General features: G+C 38.6%; 1 protein-coding gene across 1 annotated transcript; it reads left to right on the plus strand.

The window, feature by feature from the left end:
* Positions 1–9,375: 9,375 nt before the first annotated feature.
* Positions 9,376–24,686, plus strand: LOC128988490 (uncharacterized). Its single transcript, XM_054409824.1, has 4 exons — positions 9,376–9,388; positions 21,920–22,850; positions 22,909–23,293; positions 24,597–24,686. Exons 1-4 carry the CDS (start codon positions 9,376–9,378, stop codon positions 24,684–24,686), a joined length of 1,419 nt encoding a protein of 472 aa, XP_054265799.1.
* Positions 24,687–25,313: the final 627 nt, after the last annotated feature.

Raw genomic sequence — 25,313 nt, forward strand, 5'->3', positions numbered from 1 at the left:
ATTGACGCTTTAAGGACGCTTTTGGGTGTTATTTTATTTGTGACTTGACAATTGGCTCGATTTGAATTTGAGACAAACCTTTATATGGATTATTGATGATGTTAGCTTCAGCAAATTTAGATTCAATGTTAAGTGATGGTTTAGTAATCTTTTAGTAGCAGAAATGCAACTCAATACCTGAAAGCTAAATTTAAGAAATTATACATTTAAAATATTGGACTTAAACTTCAAACTAAAATAGTAAGTAAAGGGTTGAACCTTTTGTCTGTGATTGAACCTCGTAATAGAGTGATTTCTTCAGTACTGAGGAGTTGCTTTTGAGGCTTAGCCAGTTGAGTAAAAAGCTAAGTATAATGTTAGTTAAACAGTGTAGCAATAGACTACACTGTTAAATGAATCATAGTAAAGTAACTCTCTAGAGTTAAAATAAAATAATCGTAATATCTTTTCATTTATTTTGTATGATTTGTTTGTTAAAACTTCTGGACCAAAATATGTTCATTTTTCAGCAGAAAATGATTACCAGAAGCTCTGCAAAAACAATTAATATTCTAATACTCGGTTTTCATATAATTCTTATGCATTAAAAAGATATTTTAACATTTAATGTGTTTTATAAGCCCTGGTAATAAACTGTTTTTGTACATCGGTAATGTGAATATTCCATTGAACAAAATACTCGTGCTAAGGCAAACTGCCCAAGTATGAGGAGAAGGAGCAGCAGGCGGTTTTGGAGACAAATGAGGATCGCTGATGAAGCCATTGAGCCAAACCTGATGCTGACGCTACTATCAATTTAAATACAACAAGGCTATTAGCATTTAGAAGCCATAATCAAGCTGTGGTGGACATTCAAGGTGATTGACGCACGGACCTTGCCTCTGTCCAAAACTACTTAACAGTCTCTCTACTACTGCTTGCTCCACATCTAGGAGGATGCGGTGGACATTCATGGTGATTGACGCACGGACCTTGCCTCTGTCCAAAACTACTTAACAATCTCTCTACTACTGCTTGCTCCACATCTAGGAGGATGCAGTAGACGTTTATGGTGATAGACGAGTGGACCTTGCCTCTGTCCAAAACTACTTAACAGTCTCTCTACTACTGCTTGCTCCACATCTAGGAGGATGCGGTGGACATTCATGGTGATTGACGCACGGACCTTGCCTCTGTCCAAAACTACTTAACAATCTCTCTACTACTGCTTGCTCCACATCTAGGAGGATGCAGTAGACGTTTATGGTGATAGACGAGTGGACCTTGCCTCTGTCCAAAACTACTTAACAGTCTCTCTACTACTGCTTGCTCCACATCTAGGAGGATGCAGTAGACGTTTATGGTGATAGACGAGTGGACCTTGCCTCTGTCCAAAACTACTTAACAATCTCTCTACTACTGCTTGCTCCACATCTAGGAGGATGCAGTAGACGTTTATGGTGATAGACGAGAGGACCTTGCCTCTGTCCAAAACTACTTAACAGTCTCTCTACTACTGCTTGCTCCACATCTAGGAGGATGCAGTAGACGTTTATGGTGATAGACGAGTGGACCTTGCCTCTGTCCAAAACTACTTAACAGTCTCTCTACTACTGCTTGCTCCACATCTAGGAGGATGCAGTAGACGTTTATGGTGATAGACGAGTGGACCTTGCCTCTGTCCAAAACTACTTAACAGTCTCTCTACTACTGCTTGCTCCACATCTAGCAGGATGTGTTGGACGTTCATGGTGATTGACAAGTGGACCTTGCCTCTGTCCAAAACTACTTAACAGTCTCTCTACTACTGCTTGCTCTACATCTAGGAGGATGCGGTAGACGTTTATGGTGATTGACAAGTGGACCTTTCATCTGTACAAAACTACTTAACAGTCTCTCTACTACTACTTGCTCCACATCTAGGAGGATGCGGTAGACGTTTATGGTGATAGACGAGTGGACCTTGCCTCTGTCCAAAACTACTTAACAGTCTCTCTCCTACTGCTTGCTCCACATCTAGGAGGATGCGGTAGACGTTTATGGTGATTGACAAGTGGACCTTTCATCTGTACAAAACTACTTAACAGTCTCTCTACTACTGCTTGCTCCACATCTAGGAGGATGCGGTAGACGTTTATGGTGATAGACGAGTGGACCTTGCCTCTGTCCAAAACTACTTAACAGTCTCTTTACTACTGCTTGCTCCACATATAGGAGGATGCGGTAGACGTTTATGGTGATAGACGAGTGGACCTTGCCTCTGTCCAAAACTACTTAACAGTCTCTCTACTACTGCTTGCTCCATATCTAGGAGGATGCGGTGGACGTTTATGGTGATAGACGAGTGGACCTTGCCTCTGTCCAAAACTACTTAACAGTCTCTCTACTACTGCTTGCTCCACATCTAGGAGGATGCGGTAGACGTTTATGGTGATAGACGAGAGGACCTTGCCTCTGTCCAAAACTACTTAACAGTCTCTCTACTACTGCTTGCTCCACATCTAGGAGGATGCAGTAGACGTTTATGGTGATAGACGAGTGGACCTTGCCTCTGTCCAAAACTACTTAACAGTCTCTCTACTACTGCTTGCTCCACATCTAGCAGGATGTGTTGGACGTTCATGGTGATTGACAAGTGGACCTTGCCTCTGTCCAAAACTACTTAACAGTCTCTCTACTACTGCTTGCTCTACATCTAGGAGGATGCGGTAGACGTTTATGGTGATTGACAAGTGGACCTTTCATCTGTACAAAACTACTTAACAGTCTCTCTACTACTACTTGCTCCACATCTAGGAGGATGCGGTAGACGTTTATGGTGATAGACGAGTGGACCTTGCCTCTGTCCAAAACTACTTAACAGTCTCTCTCCTACTGCTTGCTCCACATCTAGGAGGATGCGGTAGACGTTTATGGTGATTGACAAGTGGACCTTTCATCTGTACAAAACTACTTAACAGTCTCTCTACTACTGCTTGCTCCACATCTAGGAGGATGCGGTAGACGTTTATGGTGATAGACGAGTGGACCTTGCCTCTGTCCAAAACTACTTAACAGTCTCTTTACTACTGCTTGCTCCACATATAGGAGGATGCGGTAGACGTTTATGGTGATAGACGAGTGGACCTTGCCTCTGTCCAAAACTACTTAACAGTCTCTCTACTACTGCTTGCTCCATATCTAGGAGGATGCGGTGGACGTTTATGGTGATAGACGAGTGGACCTTGCCTCTGTCCAAAACTACTTAACAGTCTCTCTACTACTGCTTGATCCACATCTAGGACGATGCGGTAGAAGTTTATGGTGATAGACGAGTGGACCTTGCCTCTGTCCAAAACTACTTAACAGTCTCTCTACTACTGCTTGCTCCACATCTAGGAGGATGCGGTAGCCGTTTATGGTGATAGACGAGAGGACCTTGCCTCTGTCCAAAACTACTTAACAGTCTCTCTACTACTGCTTGCTCCACATCTAGGAGGATGCGGTAGACGTTTATGGTGATAGACGAGAGGACCTTGCCTCTGTCCAAAACTACTTAACAGTCTCTCTACTACTGCTTGCTCCACATTTAGGAGGATGCGGTAGACATTTATGGTGATAGACGAGTGGACCTTTCATATGTACAAAACTACTTAACAGTCTCTCTACTACTGCTTGCTCCACATCTAGGAGGATGCGGTAGACGTTTATGGTGATAGACGAGTGGACCTTTCATATGTACAAAACTACTTAACAGTATCTCTACTTATGCTTGCTTCACGTGTAGGAAATGCCTTTTGGACGACTACGATGGTTGTATTGTGGATACCGCCCGAGTCCAAAAGTACTTACCAGTCTCCCTAAAACTTCCTGTTTCAATCTTTGCATGTAGCTGAGGTATATTTATATAGAAAACTAAAGAAGAGGTAAATAATTACAATTGGTTAAAGGTCTACTTCACAAACCTTACAAACCAATTAATTATTTACATAAGCCAAGATATCTAACCTAGGATTGTAAATATATGATAATCCTTTTTCCTTTTCAAATCTCAGTATTATTACTTCAGTTTCATAATCGTGGCAGTTCATTTGGTAAAAGAAAATAGTCTACGTCTTAATAAAAAAAAATTCTTCGAACTTTGAACATGTGTCAACAACTGTTATGTAGTATTACCCAATGTATTGTCGTGCATTAGTTCCCCATTCCTGTTATATTTTACAAATTATATTATTGATCTTAGTGGAGGGAGGTCCTCAATTCCAAGAAAGTCCTCGTCACTTGAGTGGCCAACCTTTTATTATACATCGATTATGTCAACAGCGTTAGTTCTAACTCATCAAGTCTCGGGATAATCATTTGTCTGAAAGCCATTGATGAATGGATGATTCGCGAGATATAACCATGCCCTATCGGACAGAAGTCATGTCCTTTAGGGAAGAAGAGAGCACTGCTTTCTTTAATTTAATACCATACAATATGAACATTGTGCTTATTAAAAGATATTTATAAATCATTTAACCGGATTGATTTTTTGCAAGTCCAGACGTTAAAAGGGGGTATTGAACTTCCAATAGAAGACTAAACAGAAGTGGATTTCTACAACACTCGTTGTCCGTTCCCCAATACAATTCGCACTTCCACGTCCTAGCAAGATAGCTGAGACCAGAGGGGCGAAGGCCTAACGACTCGCTCTCGTGTCGCGGAGGCTTACACAGCTTCCCAGTCTCCATCTATCACCCGAGGAGTGCTTCTACCACCTCCTAAATTATGTCCTCCGCCTTCACTTGACTACACCCAGTCTATAGAAGGCTGAAACTGGTACACAAACTGACTTCGTTAATTGTCGACCAATTTCAATATTAGTTTTTTTATTTGAGTAATCACTTCCTAAGTCTTACAATATTATAAAACACTCAATTGTCTGGTTAAATTATAACTCTTCTACTCAATTAACTCTTACCCTGAGTCCTTCCCACAGCGGACCGTCTCTGATCCGATATAAACGACAACACCGACCTATAAAACGCCGGTTGCAGCGTGGGCGCCGACACTCACATAATTAGAAGCTTTTTTGTTAATGTGTCCTCTAAATTGGCCCGAGACGCTGCTTGATGCCCAACTTGTTTATTATCGTTCCAAACAACTCTATCAAGCCTTGTTCCCACTAAGTGATTTTTAAATGTTTATTTAGCAGGTTAATTGGCGCCGGTGGTTCTTAATCGATTTGGCCATTTCGTTGACTCTATGCATTTGATGGCTGCAATAAAATAATTGTGACGTAATAAATGTAGTTTAATTATTTGACGACAAATTTACCCTGAGTAAGCAATAGTTTACATGAACGTAGATGATAAATTATTACAACTCAGATTTGTAGCTCGTTTGTGATTCATCATAATTAGTACTAGCTGTTGTACCCGTGCTTTGCAACGGGAAGAGGACACAAAATAGAAACATTTTAATCTTTACATCTGTTGCATATAATAGTTACACATCCGCCAACGCTTTTAAAAACAAATTTCAACTTTTATGGCCTTAATAGAAACGTTTAAGTTATGACGTTTAAACGTTTAAACTGTTTAAACGTTACGAACGTTTAAATCTGGTAAGTAGTGGCTACCACTATTTTGGTTTTGATTAATTTTAAATCTTGTGTAGGCTGATATGAGAAAAACTGACCAAATCTTCGAATAAAACTTTCACATACGATTTACCTTCATCTCCCTTAATTACATATCTTTTTATTTATAATTGTCATTTTAAATTTCAATTTTGAAGCTGCAAAAATACTAATTATTAAATTTAAATGGATTTTTTTTATTTCACTCTTCATATTAAATTACAAATCCTTCCATCATCAGTTTCTTCACTCACAATAAATCATTAGCAAAACTAAGTCAGCTGTTATAAACTTTAGAAATATTGTTGTGCCTTATCAATACAGTCTTTTGAAATATTAAAGAAACTATATCTACCCTATAAAAAAATTTCAAACAAATAATTTAGCATTAAAGACAGCAGACAAAACTAATATGATTACCAAAGCATCGAGGACTAAAAAATGTAGGCTAATAGCAAATACAGTATATGAATCATTGCATCTCTGATTCTACTCTACAAAAATATCAACAAACAACTTAATATACAAACCAGTTCTTTTAATCAGTTCCATCGATCATTGCCTTAAATGTTCACACTTACCATTAAGTAAACATAGTAGGCCTAACAGATATTTCATTGATTTTAGAAACAAAAGTACACCGTGTACTGCTTAGTTTTATGATATTTTCCTTGGTTTAATTTAATCAGTGGTGTGGGAAAACACAAATAATAAATGTATCAAATAAAGTTAATGTGAACTGAAAGCTATGTTAAGATAAAATAAGAGTATTTTGTATTGCCATTTGATAATTAAATATAGTTACACATATACAACAGATTTTAGAACACAAAAATCAATGACGTACAATTTAGTTATTGATGATATTCTTTAGTTTAATTTTAGCATAGGTTTAGCAAAACACAAATACTAAATTTACCTAAATATACATATAAAAAACAATGTGATGTGCAAGTTATGTTAAGTCAATCTAACACATGTAAAGCAGTTCGGATTTATTTCAAGTAGCCTCCAAATTCATACAAAACATCTATACATTGTAATTTTCATACTGTTTCCATGAAAACATATCAATAACGTTGTTTTCATAACTTAGACGCTTTAAAAAATCCAAAGCACAGCCGGAGTTGATACAGCAACGGTTATAGAATCTGTTTTTTCTATAATCATTGACAGTTTTAGAAGAAATAATCCATGATAAAACGTTAGATTAAAATAAGCCCACCTCATAGTTAAGGAAAATATTATATTTAACTTCTTTGTATCAGATGTTTGAAATTATGAAATATGCAATTTAGCAGTTCTTCTGGTTTACATTGAAATGTCAAAGCAAATGTAAACAACCATTATAAGTGTTCTTATCGCAGCCATGGAGACCAATCAATATTTACTTATAAAATCTTCACCTCAGAACTTTTAAAGCCAAATGGGCAAAGCCTACGGTCAGTATCGAAATGTGAATAGTCCTATAATGGTCCTTGGTATGGTAACTATATTTTTGTAAAATTTTAGCCCAGTTGGTTCAGTAGTTTTTGCACCTATTAGTAACACACATACAGACAGACACCATTAGATTTTTATATAATAGTATAGATATTTTAGGTAAAACTCGGGAAAAACAAAATATTACTTACAATAACTTTTTAATGTATTATTTTCTTTGTTGTATTGTATGAAAATCAAGAATTCGTAATGTTATGTGTTTCGAGTCTGCAATGTTTTGCTGTCGATTATACTGGTGTACTTGATTTGATCCAAGGCCGCAATAGAAAGACTTTTATAGCGGGGCCTTCTTTGATCTCAATCAACACAACGTTTTTCCCTTGGAAAACAATATTTAAATAGACAGAATTTACAAAAACAACACACTCAATTAGCAATTATTCAAGTGCAATCAGAGTCCTAGGACGCACCAGCCGAGGAGATACCCTCGAAGTACAATTTTTATGAGTGCCGCCAGAAACTTGGAACGGCCATCATGAATTTTTATCTGTGAAGACTTAAGGCGGTGACACACTATCGATCTTTTCCCCGATCAAGACCCCGAACCGAGCAGGGAGAAGGGAGAAGGGAGATAAATATCAGCAAAATTTTACTCCGAACATTTCCCCGAACATGACCAAGACCAGACGAATTCTACCGAGCGCGGCAAAAGGAAGTTTGGAGAGAGATAGAGAGTGTGTGCGAGTGAGAGCGCGGAGGCAGTGCCGTGGAAGAGGTTATATCCTATTGATTTCTATTGGTTTTATTCATTGAAATAACGTTACAGAATGATAATTTTAATTGCCTTTAATAATATTTAATGTTTATATTATTTTTGAAAGAATTTAAGTCAACATCAATTACTTAATTCAACCTTAATATTATTGATATAATTGATTTAACGGTTTCTACACTTTCAACCTTGACCAAACAAACCACAAACATTACATCTTAAATGATTATAATATATAACGGCAACATATTACCCAACATTTATTTATTTTACCAATTAAAGAGTTTAATTGCCTTAATAAATCAGAACTATCAATGCTAGCGCAGGCGGCCGCTCGGTGCGGCGCTCGCGACGATGTACGGGGCAAAAATGTACCGTGACACACTATCGTACATCGGACCGTACATCGGACCGATCTTTTCTTTGATCTTTCGCCAAAAAACCGCCTCCAGAGCGCTCGTCTCCCTGCTCGGCCTGATGTCTTGTTCGGCGTCTTGATCGGTGTACGGACCCGTGACACACTATCGAACATCCTCCCTTCGACCTCCCTTCTCCCTTCTCCCTGCTCGGTTCGGGGTCTTGTTCGGGGAAAAGATCGATAGTGTGTCACCGTCTTTAGACTCCTAAACAACTTCTTTATAATAGCTATACCTCAGAAAGTACGCCCAATTTCGAGTATATGTATTCTAAATCCCTTCTTCCACCGCTACTAAGTGATTCAGAACAATTGATGAGGAACCCTGTGGAAGACAGATTTTGACGTACAAGTAGTCAACCCCCACGGAGCCAATAGCTAGTCTCAGCATGACGGCGTGTGATTGAGCCGTCTTTTTAATAGATCAACAAAAGTTCATTGATGATGCGACTCCATTACAGAAATGCGCTCCTGCCCGGGACAAATGTGGAGGTATTTATCAACCCTAAGTTTATTTACTCAAGGTCAAGTCGGCGATGGGATGTTCAATAAGTCACTGCCACGAAGATTAATCTTATGTCATCTCAAGGGTAAACATTAGAGAAATATGGATCCAAATTGTTATATTCAATCGAGGAAAGGCTAGATCCTAAAGGAAAACTGATTAACCTACCAAAGCACGAAAGGAGGTTTATACAGTTGTGTAGCTGAGTGGTTATGGTTACTCGCCTAGCAATCAAAGAAGCCATTTTGATCCTGAGAAAAGCTCGAAACCGATGGTTTAAAATCAGACCCAGCTAGCTTTGATCATTGGGATTATAGTAAAACCTCAACCATGGCAAAAAAATGACTCGTGTGATTTTGATTCAGTAAAACGGCTACAAAAGGAATATCGATGGTTTCTACTCTCATGTTCAGGTTAAAATAAGCAGGATTGAATTCCTGTAATGATAATGATAATGCGTATTATGAATGCAAGTTTAGTTAAGAATGGAGTAAGATGAGTGATGTATGATTTAACATTATCTCTGTTGATCCTTAGTTAGGTGTTTAAAATTACAGCGTATTCTATTTGATTCATACAAGGGCTCTAACTGATCACTCGAATTAAACCTCAAAAGCGATCATCAGACCCTGTTATTTAATATTTGCTACCTCACCATTATGAGGAGAGCCAGTAAGTATAATGAAGCTGCCTGCTCAGTGCTTAACCTTCAGTTTATTTTCACGTGTTCAATTTTTGGTAGTGCTTAAACAGTCAAATAATTGTTTAATAGGATAGTATTAAGAAATTGTAACAAACTTTATAGACATTGGTTGATAATTTTCCTACCACAAGGCTGTAACTCGGCTATCCGGCAAGAGAAAAAGTTTCAATGTCAGTTTAAAGAAAGGATCCTTCTCTAAACAGCTGGTCTATCAACCTATCAACAACTAGGGGAGAAATGAGAATTTCTACAATAAAGCACTCAAAGAGTGGTTCATTCATTCTTTTTAAACCAAACAAGCCAGCTACCAAACCACATTATATGGCATTGAAACAAACTTAAAAAAGGTTAGCGTCGGGTGCTATACTTTCTAAAAATAAAAATAAACTCTTTACTGAAATGAAGCCCAAAAATAAATTTGTGACTTTGACATTTTTATTTCTTTAAATTTAGCCAACAATAGTTATTTAAAAAAACTAGTGTTCATGTTGCTCGAATTCGAGCAATTGTAAAGTATTACAGGATTTGCAAACCAATAACTATCATACTAAGCTATCAACATTTCAACAAAAACACACCTACCTTCCCTGTAGCAGCAAACCTAGGTACTCATATTAAAATCAACTTAATATTATTTAAATAGGAAAAAATGACAATTTTCAGGGAATATCTTTGTAGAAATTAAGCCAGGTAAATGGAAATTCGCTTAGTCTGAAGGTTTGCTGCGGATACACAATTTTAATAACAGCAATGATTGTAGAATCTAAATTATTACTTATATCCATAAATTTATATAACAATTATTTCCTGTAAAATATTATTACAGCAGCTCAAAAATATTGGACAGACTCGGTCAACAAATGACGTAACTGAAAGAATCCAATACTAATGACATTAACATATAGTTTGATAGTTCCATTTAATCAATGTTTACATTCGGGCGAGTGACATATTTTATTTATGTTTATGATCCATACCGTTCCTGTTCTAATAATCATGCAGTATTTAATATATTTGGACCAGCTGTGTGGAGTTGTGAAATCAAAATTAATTTGACAGTTAGTTCTGCTTGTTTACATTTTAATTTTTGTGGGTTTGTTCTTTGTTACTATGGATACCATCAATAAATATTTCACTTTTAATTTCTGATAACAGCTGGAGTTCCATAACAAATTTTGTTTCCCATGTTAATCTTATGGATAAATACGAAACTTTAAAGGGCCCCAGGGCCTCACTCTCTAATTATTTCCCTAAAAAGAAAGTTTGCTGCACAACTTCACGTTAAGCTCTTTCCAATGACACCAAAAACATGTCAATCGGTTCAGTAGTTTCAGAGGAGTAATTGTCACAAAAAACCTGCTTGCGTATTAAATAAGTATAGATAGATACTTTTGTAAGGGCTGAACATGGCTAATCTACAAAGATTGCCAAATAAAAGTAAGCTGTCCAAGATTTAACATAAGAAGGTAAACCTCTACCACTTAAAAGGCTCCATAATCCCAGATCACGGTATTGCCACTTAAATAAAAGTCATTGGTGGATAGAAGGATTTGAACGTGAGACTCCAGGACAGAAGTGTTGCGTTCTAACTACTAGACCAATGCAAAAACTACATTGTATAGCATCGCTCCCGTTACTTCAAAATACGCTGCTGACAAAGTTGCTTCAAAATTTCGACAGATTCAGATATATATCTTTGACATAACCTCTCAGAAGCAGACGAGAAAGGTGCGAGATATCAGATAAACTCAATGTTATAAACGCCGTATTCAACACATGATAAAATCGAAATTCCAAACAAGAATATAAAAACCCTTATCTGCTAAGCTTTACAAGCTTATTGAAAAATTAATGCTGGTAAATTTGCGGATTAATAGTTGAGAACGATGTTCTGATTTTATCTTCAACAGTTCCGATCATAGCAGAATACTAAACGTTTGAGCTACACTAGCCACTAGGAGGTGGGAAACTTCTTCCTTGCAGGTGCTTTCCAAATCCTGTAGAAATATGTTAAGTTGAAATACATGTCATACAGAGACTCGAATGAGTCTCCTTCCCCATATTTTCCTGGGTATACCTCTAATATATGGTATATATAGATGAAGATAGGCAATGCTATTTTAGTATTCGAACACCTGTACTAGTTTTATTTCGGATTTCATAAGCCGCATTTCATCTTTCCCAATTAAACATTACTCTTACCCATTGCTGATTAGCGATACCCATCAAAATTATGTCAAAAACTTCCCATTCCACTAAAGGAAACGCAACCCAGATTAATTAAATAAAGAACACAACTAGTGACACAAATTGGCACATTAAATGGTCACTTAGGATCCTGAGACTGATCAGTTACAGGCTCCACAGAAGTTTGCCGCAGCGACATCAGTCAATGGAATGGCACTCATCACTTATGTGGTCTACCATAATGGATTCACATAGTTCGGTAGCCCCCACACGGCTTCATTTGAAATCCCGACAAATGAAACCGATAATTCTGCTCCTGGATTGTCCCCTCTTGTTGACAAACTAAGCTGATGTAGATCTGTGATATTTGCAAGACTATGCTCCACATCTGCAGACTTGCATGTCACAAATTCTTGCTTGATTCCCAGGAGGTTTCACCGATCAGCAATTCCTTGCAATTACCGGAGATTTCTGCATGTAAGGTCATTTTTACCTGCTTCTCGGCATGTGATGCAGATTTGTCATCGTCCAATTACGTTTGTCTAGTTAATCATTGGCATCATTTAAAGAAATTTGCTCAAAGTGGGTTTGCTGGTCGTGAACTTGTAAATAATTTCAAGTATGTTGACACAGATAATTGAGATAATGACAATGCTTCAGATGTTGGATTTATATTTCAGACATAAGTTAGTTTTATTTGTATTCCAACATTTTGGTTACTCACTAATGGTCATTGTTGCTGCTTGTTTAGTTGCTGTAGTTCCATATTATATTTTTAGGGAATAAGCTATTACCGTAGGCATCATGGTAACACCTAGACCAGGACCAATTTACATTTTCGTTATGGTGTACCTAAAGGTCAAAATCACCATCCGTTAAAATGCATATATATGTCCCGGCACTTTAGCACGAAATAAGTTTCGCTGAAATTTGGTACAAACGTGTTAACCTACCAAGATAGTATAGTTTCTGTTTATTGTAATAAGTTAGCCAACCAGCTTGATCAGACCATGTGAACGGTTTTTTTTTAAGTTGGGTTTTGTTTCATTTGTTACCCTCAAAAAAATGAATTTTCCCAATTTTCTAAACTATTTATAAGAGCTTAAAATAAATTAAAATAATAAATAAATAATAATAAAATAAATGTATGATTGAATATTTTTATACGGGTAATGGCTGCAAAAACATTTTAGAAATTGTAAATTTATGATTCCCATATTATTCTTTAAGAGAATAACTAACTAAACCGTTGTAGTTTGCTTGTTAATGGATATATTTTCACCGAACTTAGCAAGTTTTTTTTTATATCTACAATAATAAGCAGTTAATATTCTACTAAAAACACACTTTCTTACCCTCTCTGTACCAGAAAACCTAGGTACTCATTAAACCACTATAAACAGTAGGTTCCTTGGTTGTAGGAACATGTCGGCCTCAGTATAAGATCGTGATACTCATTCTACACTCATCTCCATTCATATTTAGCTTAAAATACCTACCCTTGTATGGTTGTAATATTATTGTAAAGTATTCTGGTATTGAATGTATAACCTAATGTTATTCAAATTGTATAAGTAAAAAACTAAATCTGGCGAATGGAAATTCGCTTATCGACGGTTTAATAATGTGGATTTTTTCTTGATTATTTATTAGTATTTTTAATGCCAGTTCCATAATTTTTACGTACTGAAAGGGAACGGTCTAAACCCTGATCTAGTAACTATCTAACGTCATTATTAATTCGTATCCTAACGACAAATGCCATCTGGGTTTGGAAACGATTTTACTTGCAATCTAACCAGTAACGCTTTGAAAGGCTAGTACTATTACCACTAGGCTACCCAAACATTCCCATCTATAAAAGAGGTAGTTTTTTAGGCAGGAGCATTTAAAGTTGTATGGATTAGTATTCGTAGATGGCAAGTATATTTCAGTTAATCGTTCTTTACTATATATTCACGTGGTTCAACACTTTTCTATAAAATCATCATTATAAAATGCCAACAATTGTTTGACAATGCATCGACTTTTTATATCGATTTTCATTTGAGCAATTTTAAATCGCCAGTGTAATTTTTAAATAGATGAACTGTCTTTCAACTTGTATTTTACTGTATGAATACATGTTTAGCTTTTCAAGGAGGTTTTGCTTTCAACTAGAACCGCTGACTTTTCACCAAATTCATTTTTATCCCTCACAATTTGCTCTTTTTTCGTCCTTCTCTCACTTCCAATTATTTTTAAAGCATTTTATTTGCTTTTTCTAAACTGGGACTGAGTTCGTAAACCTGTAGACAAAAGGCACAGTAAAATGTTGGATTAAGAGTTCTTTAAATTTATCTTATCCTTTCTCCAAGATTTTGATTACCATTTTTACCTCCAAGATCCCTTGATTTACCATTTCTACTTTCAAAACTAATCCAAGCAGACACAGCATTACTGCAGTCGGCACCTGCTACTTCTTGTTCTTTAAGTAGCTGAACTCTTAAAGTCCATGGAATATATACAGTTTACGTGTTATATGGATGCTATAACATCGTACCATATCAACGAGGCCCTGGCCTGTGAAGGTTTATTCTTCTGGTGCCCAGTAGCAGTTACGTCACCAATCGCCACAGGCCACTTATGATCGCTGAGTCGCGTGCTGGAAGCGTGCGTGTTGAGGGTTGCCAAACCACCACTAATAAATGGTTACTTAACCTGTGCTCAGCATTCAGATTTGTGGGCCTCCTTTTGACCGGTTATTAGTGTTATTTCGATCGCAAAAATTACATCGATGGTTTAACCAGCAGTTCTCGTGAATGAGGTCGGTTCTGGTGATTGGTTTCAAAGAAACGGATAATCGCGGTGATTAGAAGTGATTTTACCTATTCGAGTTGCGAAAGTGACGATTTAGTCTCACTCTTTTATTTGAATATGATAGGATTCGAATCGACAAACGTTACAGGATAGTTTCAATATGTCTCGTTTCGTTTGACACATTTAGGCCTAACTTGTTTTGATTCTTTGAACTAGTGATAGTATTCATAAAGATTCGTCGTGTTTTTACGTTGAAAAGGGTATTTTTACAGCCCATCTTGCTCTATTTGCATTCTGGTACCATTTCCTTTTTGCAGAATACTAGATGATAAATCAATAATATTACATTATAAATACATTTCAGAGTAAAAAGTAAACCATATCTATATAAATACTTCGCATTAGGTTCTTCTTGTCACACAAATGTGTTTGATGCCGAGAGCGGAACCGAGTACCACATTAATTTGGCCATTTTACTATCAACTGATATGCTATCTAACAATTTAGACGATATATAGTTACAAGACCAGGGTCCAGAACGTCTCCTTGCTGCACAGGATATTGTGTACATAACATGTTAATGTGTTGACACTGCACAAATACGTTAAACTTTATAAAAAAATAACTTTCAACTAATCAACAAACTTTAAGGAAACAAAAAGTACATAAGCGATAAACGCTGTAGGTAAAATGTTAGACCCAATATCCTCGCCATATGACGAGGCCTACGGATATATAAGAACAATAGCACAAATTGCCGGCCAGCCGCTACCGGCACCGCTCTGTTCCCACTAATCGTTTGATTTATAGATGAAATGAAATGAAATGAAATGAAATGAAATGAAATGAAATGAAATGAAATGAAATGAAATAATATTTTATTTCCCATTAATTATTTACAGACAAGTACATTGTATTTTTTTTCTTTTCTTAAATATGAAACAGCAAAATATTACTAACTAGATAACAAAACAAAAATTATATACTGTAGAAATAAGTAAATAAAAGTGTTAAAAAAAAAATACATTCTATAAGAAAGGAAAAAGTCTACATAGGCAGGGCCTGTGCGTAGACTGAGTTGCGAAAAGATTAATTTAAATGGGAAGTAAAAAATATATAAGAGAAAAAAAATCGTATAATTTAAACCTTTTTTTTATTTGTCTTGCTTGAAGCTGAATTTTTTTGAATGAGAAATGGATGGAGATACAGTGGGAGTTATATTTACATACAAACGACGGCCTAATGGGTTAAATACAGACCAATCATCAAGCTACCCGCGCGACTCGCTATCTCCCAACCGGTAATTATAGTCTTAACATTCGCAGTTATTCAAATTCGGGAAACACGACTTACCCGTGACCCACGGCCACGCTTGCCAACTGTGACAATCTGGCTTGGTTATCACAAGTACAGTCTATTCGAATTTTTAGTTCTACGCAAATGCAATTAGTTATCATTAACTTTTATTGATGAGAAAGTGGTCTACGCATATCTAATTTAAAAGTTGAAATTGCATTCTGGAATCTGAATTGTATTTTTTTCCAATGATGATGTATATATCGTACATTCATCCCTTGAAACTTAAGATATTTCTGTGTTTAACACATCACAAAATTGATGAAAACTATAAAAGTAACGGGTGTATTAAAAATTGAAAGTGTCTATAATAAGAGTTAACTCACACACTCCTCAGAAGAAAAGCAGGATCATATTCTAAAAGAAGAGTCACCGTTCCCATCTGCATTGTGGGTGTCAATCCTAAACGGTAAACCCGGAACCGACTCTCAAAAACAAAAATTCTGGAAAGAAAGAAGAGGCTGAAAGAACCTGTGAGAACCAAAGGTGGGTGGCGGAGGAGACATGTACGTAATTGGGGAGTTGGCAGCAAAAGAGGACTAATTTGAAGGCAGGAAGAAGCGACTGACTCGGTTCCCATGAAATGACTTATGTAGAATGGACAAAACAATGACATCCGAAGCATAAATCAAGCATTGTGATGCAAACTCGTCAGCCATCTTGGAGGCTGCGATTGGTCGGTGACATGCGTGTTCTGGGCGAACATTTCCATGGGAAGTGAAATCCACGTCAGCCGAGCCTCGTTATGCAGTATTGTCTACATCTGCAGCAGTGGAGCACCTTGGATGACCTACAAACATCTCATGTCACTGTCAGCAATGTGGTCAAACTAATACTGTAGCCTGCCGTGCTACACAACAATTGATAGCTTGTTAATGTGTCCTGAACTGCGCTCCTGCCGAGGCATGTGAGCAATTACTTGGTGTACATAGGTGAACCTTTTCGAGGATAAGGATAAATGTTCGATTCTGAAACACTGGTCAAGCCCAAAACCATTATTGGCAAGAACGAAATTCTTTCTTCCCATACATATATACTAGCTGTTACCCACAGGCTTCACCCCGTTTGACTTTATAAGAAGTATAAATAAAAATATTGATTGGTTATGTTAATCTAAAACTCCTTATTCACACAATATCAAAAATTATTTATTAAATTAAAAACATAAACATAACTGTAAACAATCCTACCTTGACAGTTCTAATTTTGTATCACAGCTGCTTGGTTGAAATTAGCAACTGTTAGTTGTCATAAATTTAGACAATTAATAGTGCTGCGCCCTGTTGGTACATCTTGCAACCTTTTAATGCTGTTGATCATCAGAGAATCAAATTGTTTAGTTGAAACAGCTGTTAAGATTCTATAAGGTTAACATGGGAAACTCCAGAGCCACTAGGGCGGAGCCCTTTTGACGGATCTGCACCAAACTTCACACAAACCATACTTGAATAATGCTTAATAATGCCTGAAAGTTTCATTACAGTTTGTTGAGAGGTTTCGGAGTCCATAACGTTCAAATATATATACAAACTTCCACTTTTATAAATATAGATTTTCAATTGACGTTCAATCATTAAGATGGGGACGCCACCTGTGTATTTCAACCCAAATATGAGTGAAGGGTGAGTGTAGAATAGAGTGGGCTGATCTTTGCAGCTTTGTTACTGACTAAGATCAAGGATGGATAATTAATTTATTGAGATGTATTGAGAATTTTATCCTCCTCCAAACCCTTACGAAATCAATCCATGTTGTATTGATTTGCAAAATATCTGTATTGTACTTAATGGAGTTATTTGATAACTTGGCAGTTGTGTGAACAAAAATTAATTTGCAAACAATGATAACTATTGAAACAGAAACACACATAATGGTTTCAATGACATTTCCAATTTTTACACTTACTAAAATTACATATATGAACAGGCGGTTCCAGGGTGTTCAAAAAAATTGCTTCATCTTATGTGCTCAATGAGTCTACATTTTACATTTTACATTTGTTGTCATGAGAGCCGAAGCCCCCTGACTGCTTACCCGGTACCTATCCTTCAGGACATACCCGGGCCCCATGATGTAGGCCGAAGCTTACGCATCAACCTTTAGCACATCATGGGCGGATGACTTAAGGTCATCAGGCTCGCCGGCTGCCGAAGCAGACCCTTCGGAAAGAGGGTTGCCCCTCAATCCTAACCAGGGATTCCGGCTGCTTGTTTAAGCGTCACTCCACCTGGGTTCCACTAGGTCGGAACCTAGAGGTCCATAGTAGAGCGCCCCGACGCATTTAGTGCAAGCAACACTCGGGACCTATCTCATCCCTGACAGGCAGAACCCGCCATCAATAGCCAGGAGGAAGGGGACCATCAGCACGCTGACAGGGGGAACCCCAACCTCCCATTTACACCGCTGCCCGATCGAGGCCTGACCCATTGCTGGGAACCAGAGATATCCAGAGCGATAGATCCCCAGATACCCCTGGCGGGCTCGGACCCAGCACCCGATCTACTTCGTTTGCCCGTCAGACCCAACATCACTGCCAGGCCATCAGGGTTTCCCAAAAGGAGGCAGGTATAGAAGTGGGACCCACCCGGATGAACCTATCCACCAGAGGTGGCGACACCCTTGACTCAATTGAGGTTCCGGGAAGAACCCCCCACACTCAAGATAACCATACCGTCCGTGCTCAGAGACAGGGATAGGTTTGCATAAGTACCTACAAACCGTTGCCCTCACACTGCGGAAAGTTACGTTGCCCTTGAGTGTCCCCGTGAGCTGCGGGTACTTGCCCGTTTTCACCTCCAGGAAAGGTTACTTCCAAAGTCGAGGATTTGCCCACTGAATGCTGGTCGCACACCACAAGCAGGCCGAAGCCCAAAGTACCACAGACACAGGTAGGTTAGAGATTATGATGTACTTCCATCTCTCCTAGAGCTAAACACCCCTCCATCCTGGATAAAGGAATGTCACTGGGACCCGATGCCCAGTCGACCATGTCTGTGGCCAACTTGAAAATGCCGATACCAACACGGAGCATTTACCTCCCCTCTGGGGGCTCAATGAGTCTACTACAACTGAATTCAATTTCCCTGAAGAGTTATGAGAATACAACTGAAGCTAGAAGACTAAACCTCAGACCCCCCGGCGACAGGCCAGACCGAAGCCGGCTCAAATCAGAAGGAATAACAGAAAATTAAAACGCTTTCAAACGATTATTGCGCTTGCGAACATGCCACCGAGTTTGAAAACAATCTGAATCGACGGAAACTGTTCAGGCTAAGCGGCGGCACTTTGAAGCTGCGGGTCATTTTTGAGGATCCCAAAAACCCGACGAAAGCTGGTCGGCGAGATTGGAATAAATTATAATTGCAGCTCGTAGGTGGCGCTGCTGTTGATATGTGTCGGAATTTGACTAGATCGTTGCTTCGTTCCTGCCAAGGTTGTTTGAGAAACGTTATAGCATTGACTTTAGATACAGAAAGTATGATTTTTATAATTTAACAGCATTGGATTTTACCCAAGGTCTTTTACTTAATAACGTTAACCTTTTGTCAGAGTGATATCATTTTTATAGTATAGCCTCTGGATCACTGATTTTTACAATAAAAGGTTTAAATTACCTGTATCCGTCAAGTGATCCTGGTTTGTAGTTAATTGACTACAGCCGTTTCATGTTGTAAAACACATCTTCAGGTCACACGTCTGACCTGAAGATGTGTTTTTACAACATGAAACGGCTGTAGTCAATTAACTACAAACCAGGATCACTTGACGGATACAGGTAATTTAAACCTTTTATTGTAGAGTGATATCATCATTAATTGATAGCCTAATGCCAAATGCTGTTTGTGTACGGATACGATCCCGTTTATGTTATAACCAGTAATATTCGGAGCACTAAAGCCATTATTTAGCACTTGGCTGCCCAGATAAGTGATCCGCCAATCAATTTATCAAAATCAAAATCGGTTCTTCAAATTTTTATCAATTAAGTATGGCTATTGTTTCAGCGACCTTTGATGACGATTAAATGTACTGTCTTGTTTGAGTGTATTTGGCATATGTTTTACAATTGATTACTATCAAGTGAAAAGCAATAGTTACACAATGTTATCGTTTTATTTGGTAAAGTAGTTTCAGAGTTTTTTAAGTGACAAGAAGTTATAGCAAACATTAAAAAGTGCACGCCATATACTATATTAGATAAATAGTTGTTCGTCATTCTACAGGAAAAACAGCCGTTTGAATGCATTTGTTGTGTGGCATTGAAAAAGCTGCTTGTTTGCATTAGCAAATTAATTTGAAAACAAGTTAGAAGTAGTTTTTAAAGGTTATCTTTAAATGAAAACTATTTCAGTTTTGTAACATAGTTTGTTCAAATAATATTGTGCACTATGACGAAAATATAGTTCATCGCATGGGCAGAAAGAGTCTTTTCAACCCTGGCTCATTCTTCGACCTCCACTTCGCCTCGTAAAACTCGATCTTGGGTCAAAAAGGCTCACTTTACGCCCTTGTGATGAAATATGCCATTCTTTTTATCTATTTTTTATCCAGAGATTTTTATTATAATAACTTGACATAAATCAATGAGGAAGTTAACAGTGTTTGCTCAACTTGAGAAATGATTTCTAGATTTAAATACACACAATCTTCTATTTCACTACTTGCCATATATGTAATGCAGTACAAATTCAGCCATGTCAACTAATAAATATTATCCTCCTTCTAATATGCCACTGCTGAGTATCAATACCAAATACTCATTTGTTTATGGAAGTTAGGTGCGGCTATTCACAATCCTGTGGAGGTATAGTATTAAGGATTGGTTAACTTAAGGAATTATTAAGGAATTGGTTAAATTTAAATATCAGCTATAGACTCAACTCATAAATAGACCATCTCATAATATCATCCAGCCACATTAATACACTACATTTTGAATAAAACCCCCCAGTTGAAAATATTTCGTCTTATTTGCTGGTAAGTAGCCTTAGCTCAATCTGAGACTGGGTTCGCAGAACATCAAAAGAGATCACATATCCTCTTCATCCTCGCCTTTCTCTTCAGTCTTCGTGATTCGACAGATGCCATCAATGAGCCGTCTTTGTCTTAGACCACGATCTTGCCTGAGCCACTTGTACTCGAGGCTCAATGGAGTTCTTGTTTTACGTCATGGTATTACTTTGACGCGAGCAGTTGGTCTGTATTAAAGAGTCCGAACATGCCTAATCTTTCCTCTATGATTATTAAACTCGAACCATGCGGATTTTTGTAGCAGGCTTTCTTAAATGCATAGAAGTCCTCGTCGTCTGAAAGATCGGGCTTTTCTTTGTTTTCTAAATCGGTGCAGCTCAAGGTGGAATCCAAACCGCCGGAAAATGCATTATCACACGGCCAAAAGCTTCGAAACACGTGTGTCTACTTATAGGGGTTCCCGTGTTTTCATTTTCAATTAACATAAGTATTTTAGACATTAGTAGAGTAATGAGTGTACAAAATGTGTAGTTCAAGTTTGAAGCTACGGTACCTTTATAAAAATAGAGTTAGTAAAGTCCCTCATGAAGTGTAGACCAGTTGAAAACAGTTTTATGATACGATTCTGCCCGATATAAATAGTAGCCTATATAGGTAGAATTTCAATGTCTATGATTTATTGATCGTTTTCCCTTTAGCAAAAATTATTTTAACTAAATGAAACTATATCTGTATAAACTAGTGCTTGCCCAAAGGGTAAAACACACTTACATATATAATCATGTTATTATGGTCATCTAATTTAAAAACCCTTGAATTAAATTTACTCCTAAAGGGTGAAGAGCTCTTATACGATATCTGTGTACTCAAACTTTACCGTAACCGTGAAAAAAAGTCAAATAACATAAGTTTTTACAATAATATGAAAAGTCTACTTGCAGTATCAATAACAGATGCAAACACTAAACATTTACAGGGCGAGACACAAGACCACACGTGATGTAGGCCAGAGGGTCTCCAGTAGCTGTAGCTCGCCGGAATGTCTTGAGTAATTATGAAACCTCTCAAGAGCTCTTGGCAAACAATGCTGCCTCTTTGGCAATCTCTTCATCTCACTGACGGTGTCGGCCGCCGCTCCACTCAGCGGGCCTACGTCTAATTATACCAGGCCACCTCCCACCTACCAGCATCCGACTACCAGCTACCAGGCACCATTGACCAGTACAGTACCATCTCACTGACGGTGTCGGCCGCCGCTCCACTCAGCGGGCCTACGTCTAATTATACCCGGCCACCTCCCAACTACCAGCATCCAGCTACCAGCTACCAGCCAACAGGCACCATTGACCAGTACAGTACCAGGCCACCTCCCACCTACCAGCATCCGACTAACAGGTACCAGCCAACAGGCACCATTGACCAGTACAGTACCATGCCACCTCCCACCTACCAGCATCCGACTACCAGCTACCAGCCAACAGGCACCATTGACCAGTTCAGTACCATCTCACTGACGGTGTCGGCCGCCGCTCCACTCAGCGGGCCTAAGTCTAATTATACCAGGCCACCTCCCACCTACCAGCATCCGACTAACAGGTACCAGCCAACAGGCACCATTGACCAGTACAGTACCAGGCCACCTCCCACCTACCAGCATCCGACTACCAGCTACCAGCCAACAGGCACCATTGACCATTGCAGTACCCGGCCACCTCCCACCTACCAGCATCCGACTACCAGCTACCAGCCAACAGGCACCATTGACCAGTACAGTACCAGGCCACCTCCCACCTACCAGCATCCGACTACCAGCTACCAGCCAACAGGCACCATTGACCAGTACAGTACCAGGCCACCTCCCACCTACCAGCATCCGACTACCAGCTACCAGCCAACAGGCACCATTGACCAGTACAGTACCCGGCCACCTCCCACCTACCAGCATCCGACTACCAGCTACCAGCCAACAGGCACCATTGACCAGTACAGTACCAGGCCACCTCCCACCTACCAGCATCCGACTACCAGCTACCAGCCAACAGGCACCATTGACCAGTACAGTACCAGGCCACCTCCCACCTACCAGCATCCGACTACCAGCTACCAGCCAACAGACAGGCACCATTGACTAGTACAGTACCAGGCCACCTCCCACCTACCAGCATCCGACTACCAGCTACCAGCCAACAGGCACCATTGACCAGTACAGTACCAGGCCACCTCCCACCTACCAGCATCCGACTACCAGCTACCAGCCAACAGGCACCATTGACCAGTACAGTACCAGGCCACCTCCCACCTACCAGCATCCGACTACCAGCTACCAGCCAACATGCACCATTGACCATTACAGTACCCGGCCACCTCCCACCTACCAGCATCCGACTACCAGCTACCAGCCAACAGGCACCATTGACCAGTACAGTACCAGGCCACCTCCCACCTACCAGCATCCGACTACCAGCTACCAGCCAACAGGCACCATTGACGGGTACAGTAGGCCTACCAGCATCCGACTACCAGCTACCAGCCAACAGGCACCATTGACCAGTACAGTACCAGTACCTACATGCTGCGCAAAATATGCATAATACGAATGTGTGGATCATGTCGTTCAAACTATCTGATAAGCGGTAAAGTCTTCTTACTCAATGATGACTCTTTGGCAACCTCTTCATCTCACTGATGATGTCGGCTGCCGCTTCACTCAGCGGTCCTACTTCGAAAAACCCTTCTCTTATTTTACTCGATTAGCATTTTTATAATTCTTGTATGTTAAAATGGTTTGTCATGGATTAATCATTTAGTATATAACTGTTACAATAACTTTGTAATATATACATAGAATTAGATGCAAACTTGCCTGCCAAAAATTCTGTTGCATATAAGTAACTGCATCTTGAAACCAGGAAAATGTTTAATTTCATATAAATAAAAATAACAACCGTTTGACTGTCAATTGGACCTCTCCAACAACTTTTATAATCTTACATAGGTCATGCTTATATTACATTATTGATAAATCTATTTGAATTTGAAAGTAAACTAATTCAAAAGACTTTCTGCATGATCCTCTACATCAAGTATATGATTGCTTCACTCTCATCTCACATAAGCAAATGTAACTGTGACTGGACCGACACTTTGCCCGAGCGGTAATAGGCGCCCTCGCCCAATAAATAAACACTCGCTCGCTTCCCAAATCTTGTTGTCTCGGGTGAGGCATGGCCTGTGTAATGATCCTATCTGGCTCACACTTCACACTTCACACTCGCCTGCTGATTATAGAGCGCTTCTAGCAGCTGCGCGATTCATTAGGTGCGATATAGCGCGGAGATGAATAACTGAATTAATATGGCTATCTGCGATGATAGTCGAGCCTCGAGGGGCAAAGGTGCGAACATTACGTCACCGGCTCCGTGGTGAGTTTGAGAGGCAAAGTGTGCTAGTGTGACGTAGAGGAATAAGTGGTGAGATGAAGACATGGACAAATCTCAAACATTTAAGTAATGACATTAAAACAAACCCATAGTTTTATTTCTAGGATCAGCAGATTTTGTGCGGGAAATAAATAATTATGAAACTTAACACACACATGAGATTCTCGGAGAGTTAAGATCCTGCCTCGGGTAGTGAAGGTAAATGTTAACTAAACTAAATGTAAATGGTAACTTGACTCCTCCTAGCTGGTTTGCTTGCTTTTTAATCTGTCTATAATACTTTAGTAAAAGTTTGCCAATGTTCTTCCCAATCTTTTGATGAACCTTCCAACTTTCTGTATAGTCTTTGCGTTCCTCAGTTCACCCCAATAAATCATATGATTTGTTTTAAACTACTTCAGCATTTATCCACCTTTTTCTTCAGCCTCCAGTGTCAATTCCTCCTTTTCATCTCCAGGCCAATGAAGCTGGCAACGTAACTTACGCCCTAGAAAGAGTGTCAGTCATGTTATAAAGTTACCATGTTTTTAATGTAACATTTTAAGTACACCATTTGCATTTTAGCGAATTTCCCATATAGGTAATAAGCTATTACCTTAGGTCTCTAGGTAGGACCTGGTCCCAGGACCAATTTATATTTATATGTATATTTTATATATGTGTCCGTTATCAGGATAACTCGACCAAAAATGATCCGATTTTGATTAAATTTTTATATAAACGTGTAAACCTACATTTTTTTCGAACGAGTTGGTGAACCAGCATGATCGGACTAATAAGGGAACGGGGTTTATAAGGGGGGATTTAGGAGGTAAAAATGGGTTTTCCCATGTTTGACTCTAAAACATAAAATGTTGCAATTTCTTTTCAAACCATTTTGTAGGGATTCAAAAACTAATAATTTAGTATATTGAAGAGTTGAAAGAGAACATTAAAAAAAACTGTAAATTATGGAGAATTTATAAACGGTTGTAGTTTGCTTGTTTATGGATACTTTTGATAAAATTTTGAAAATTTATTTATTTTATTCTGTACTATTATTATTTAACTATAAAACCACTTTGTTACCTTCCCTGTAGCAGCAAACCTAAGTACTCATTAAACTAGTTATTTGAATAGGCCTAGGGAATAAATATGACAA

Source organism: Macrosteles quadrilineatus, unplaced genomic scaffold, assembly GCF_028750875.1.
Source record: "Macrosteles quadrilineatus isolate MER2022 unplaced genomic scaffold, UCM_ALF_1.0 Scaffold_3__2_contigs__length_128488019, whole genome shotgun sequence".
Lineage (NCBI taxonomy): Eukaryota > Metazoa > Arthropoda > Insecta > Hemiptera > Cicadellidae > Macrosteles > Macrosteles quadrilineatus.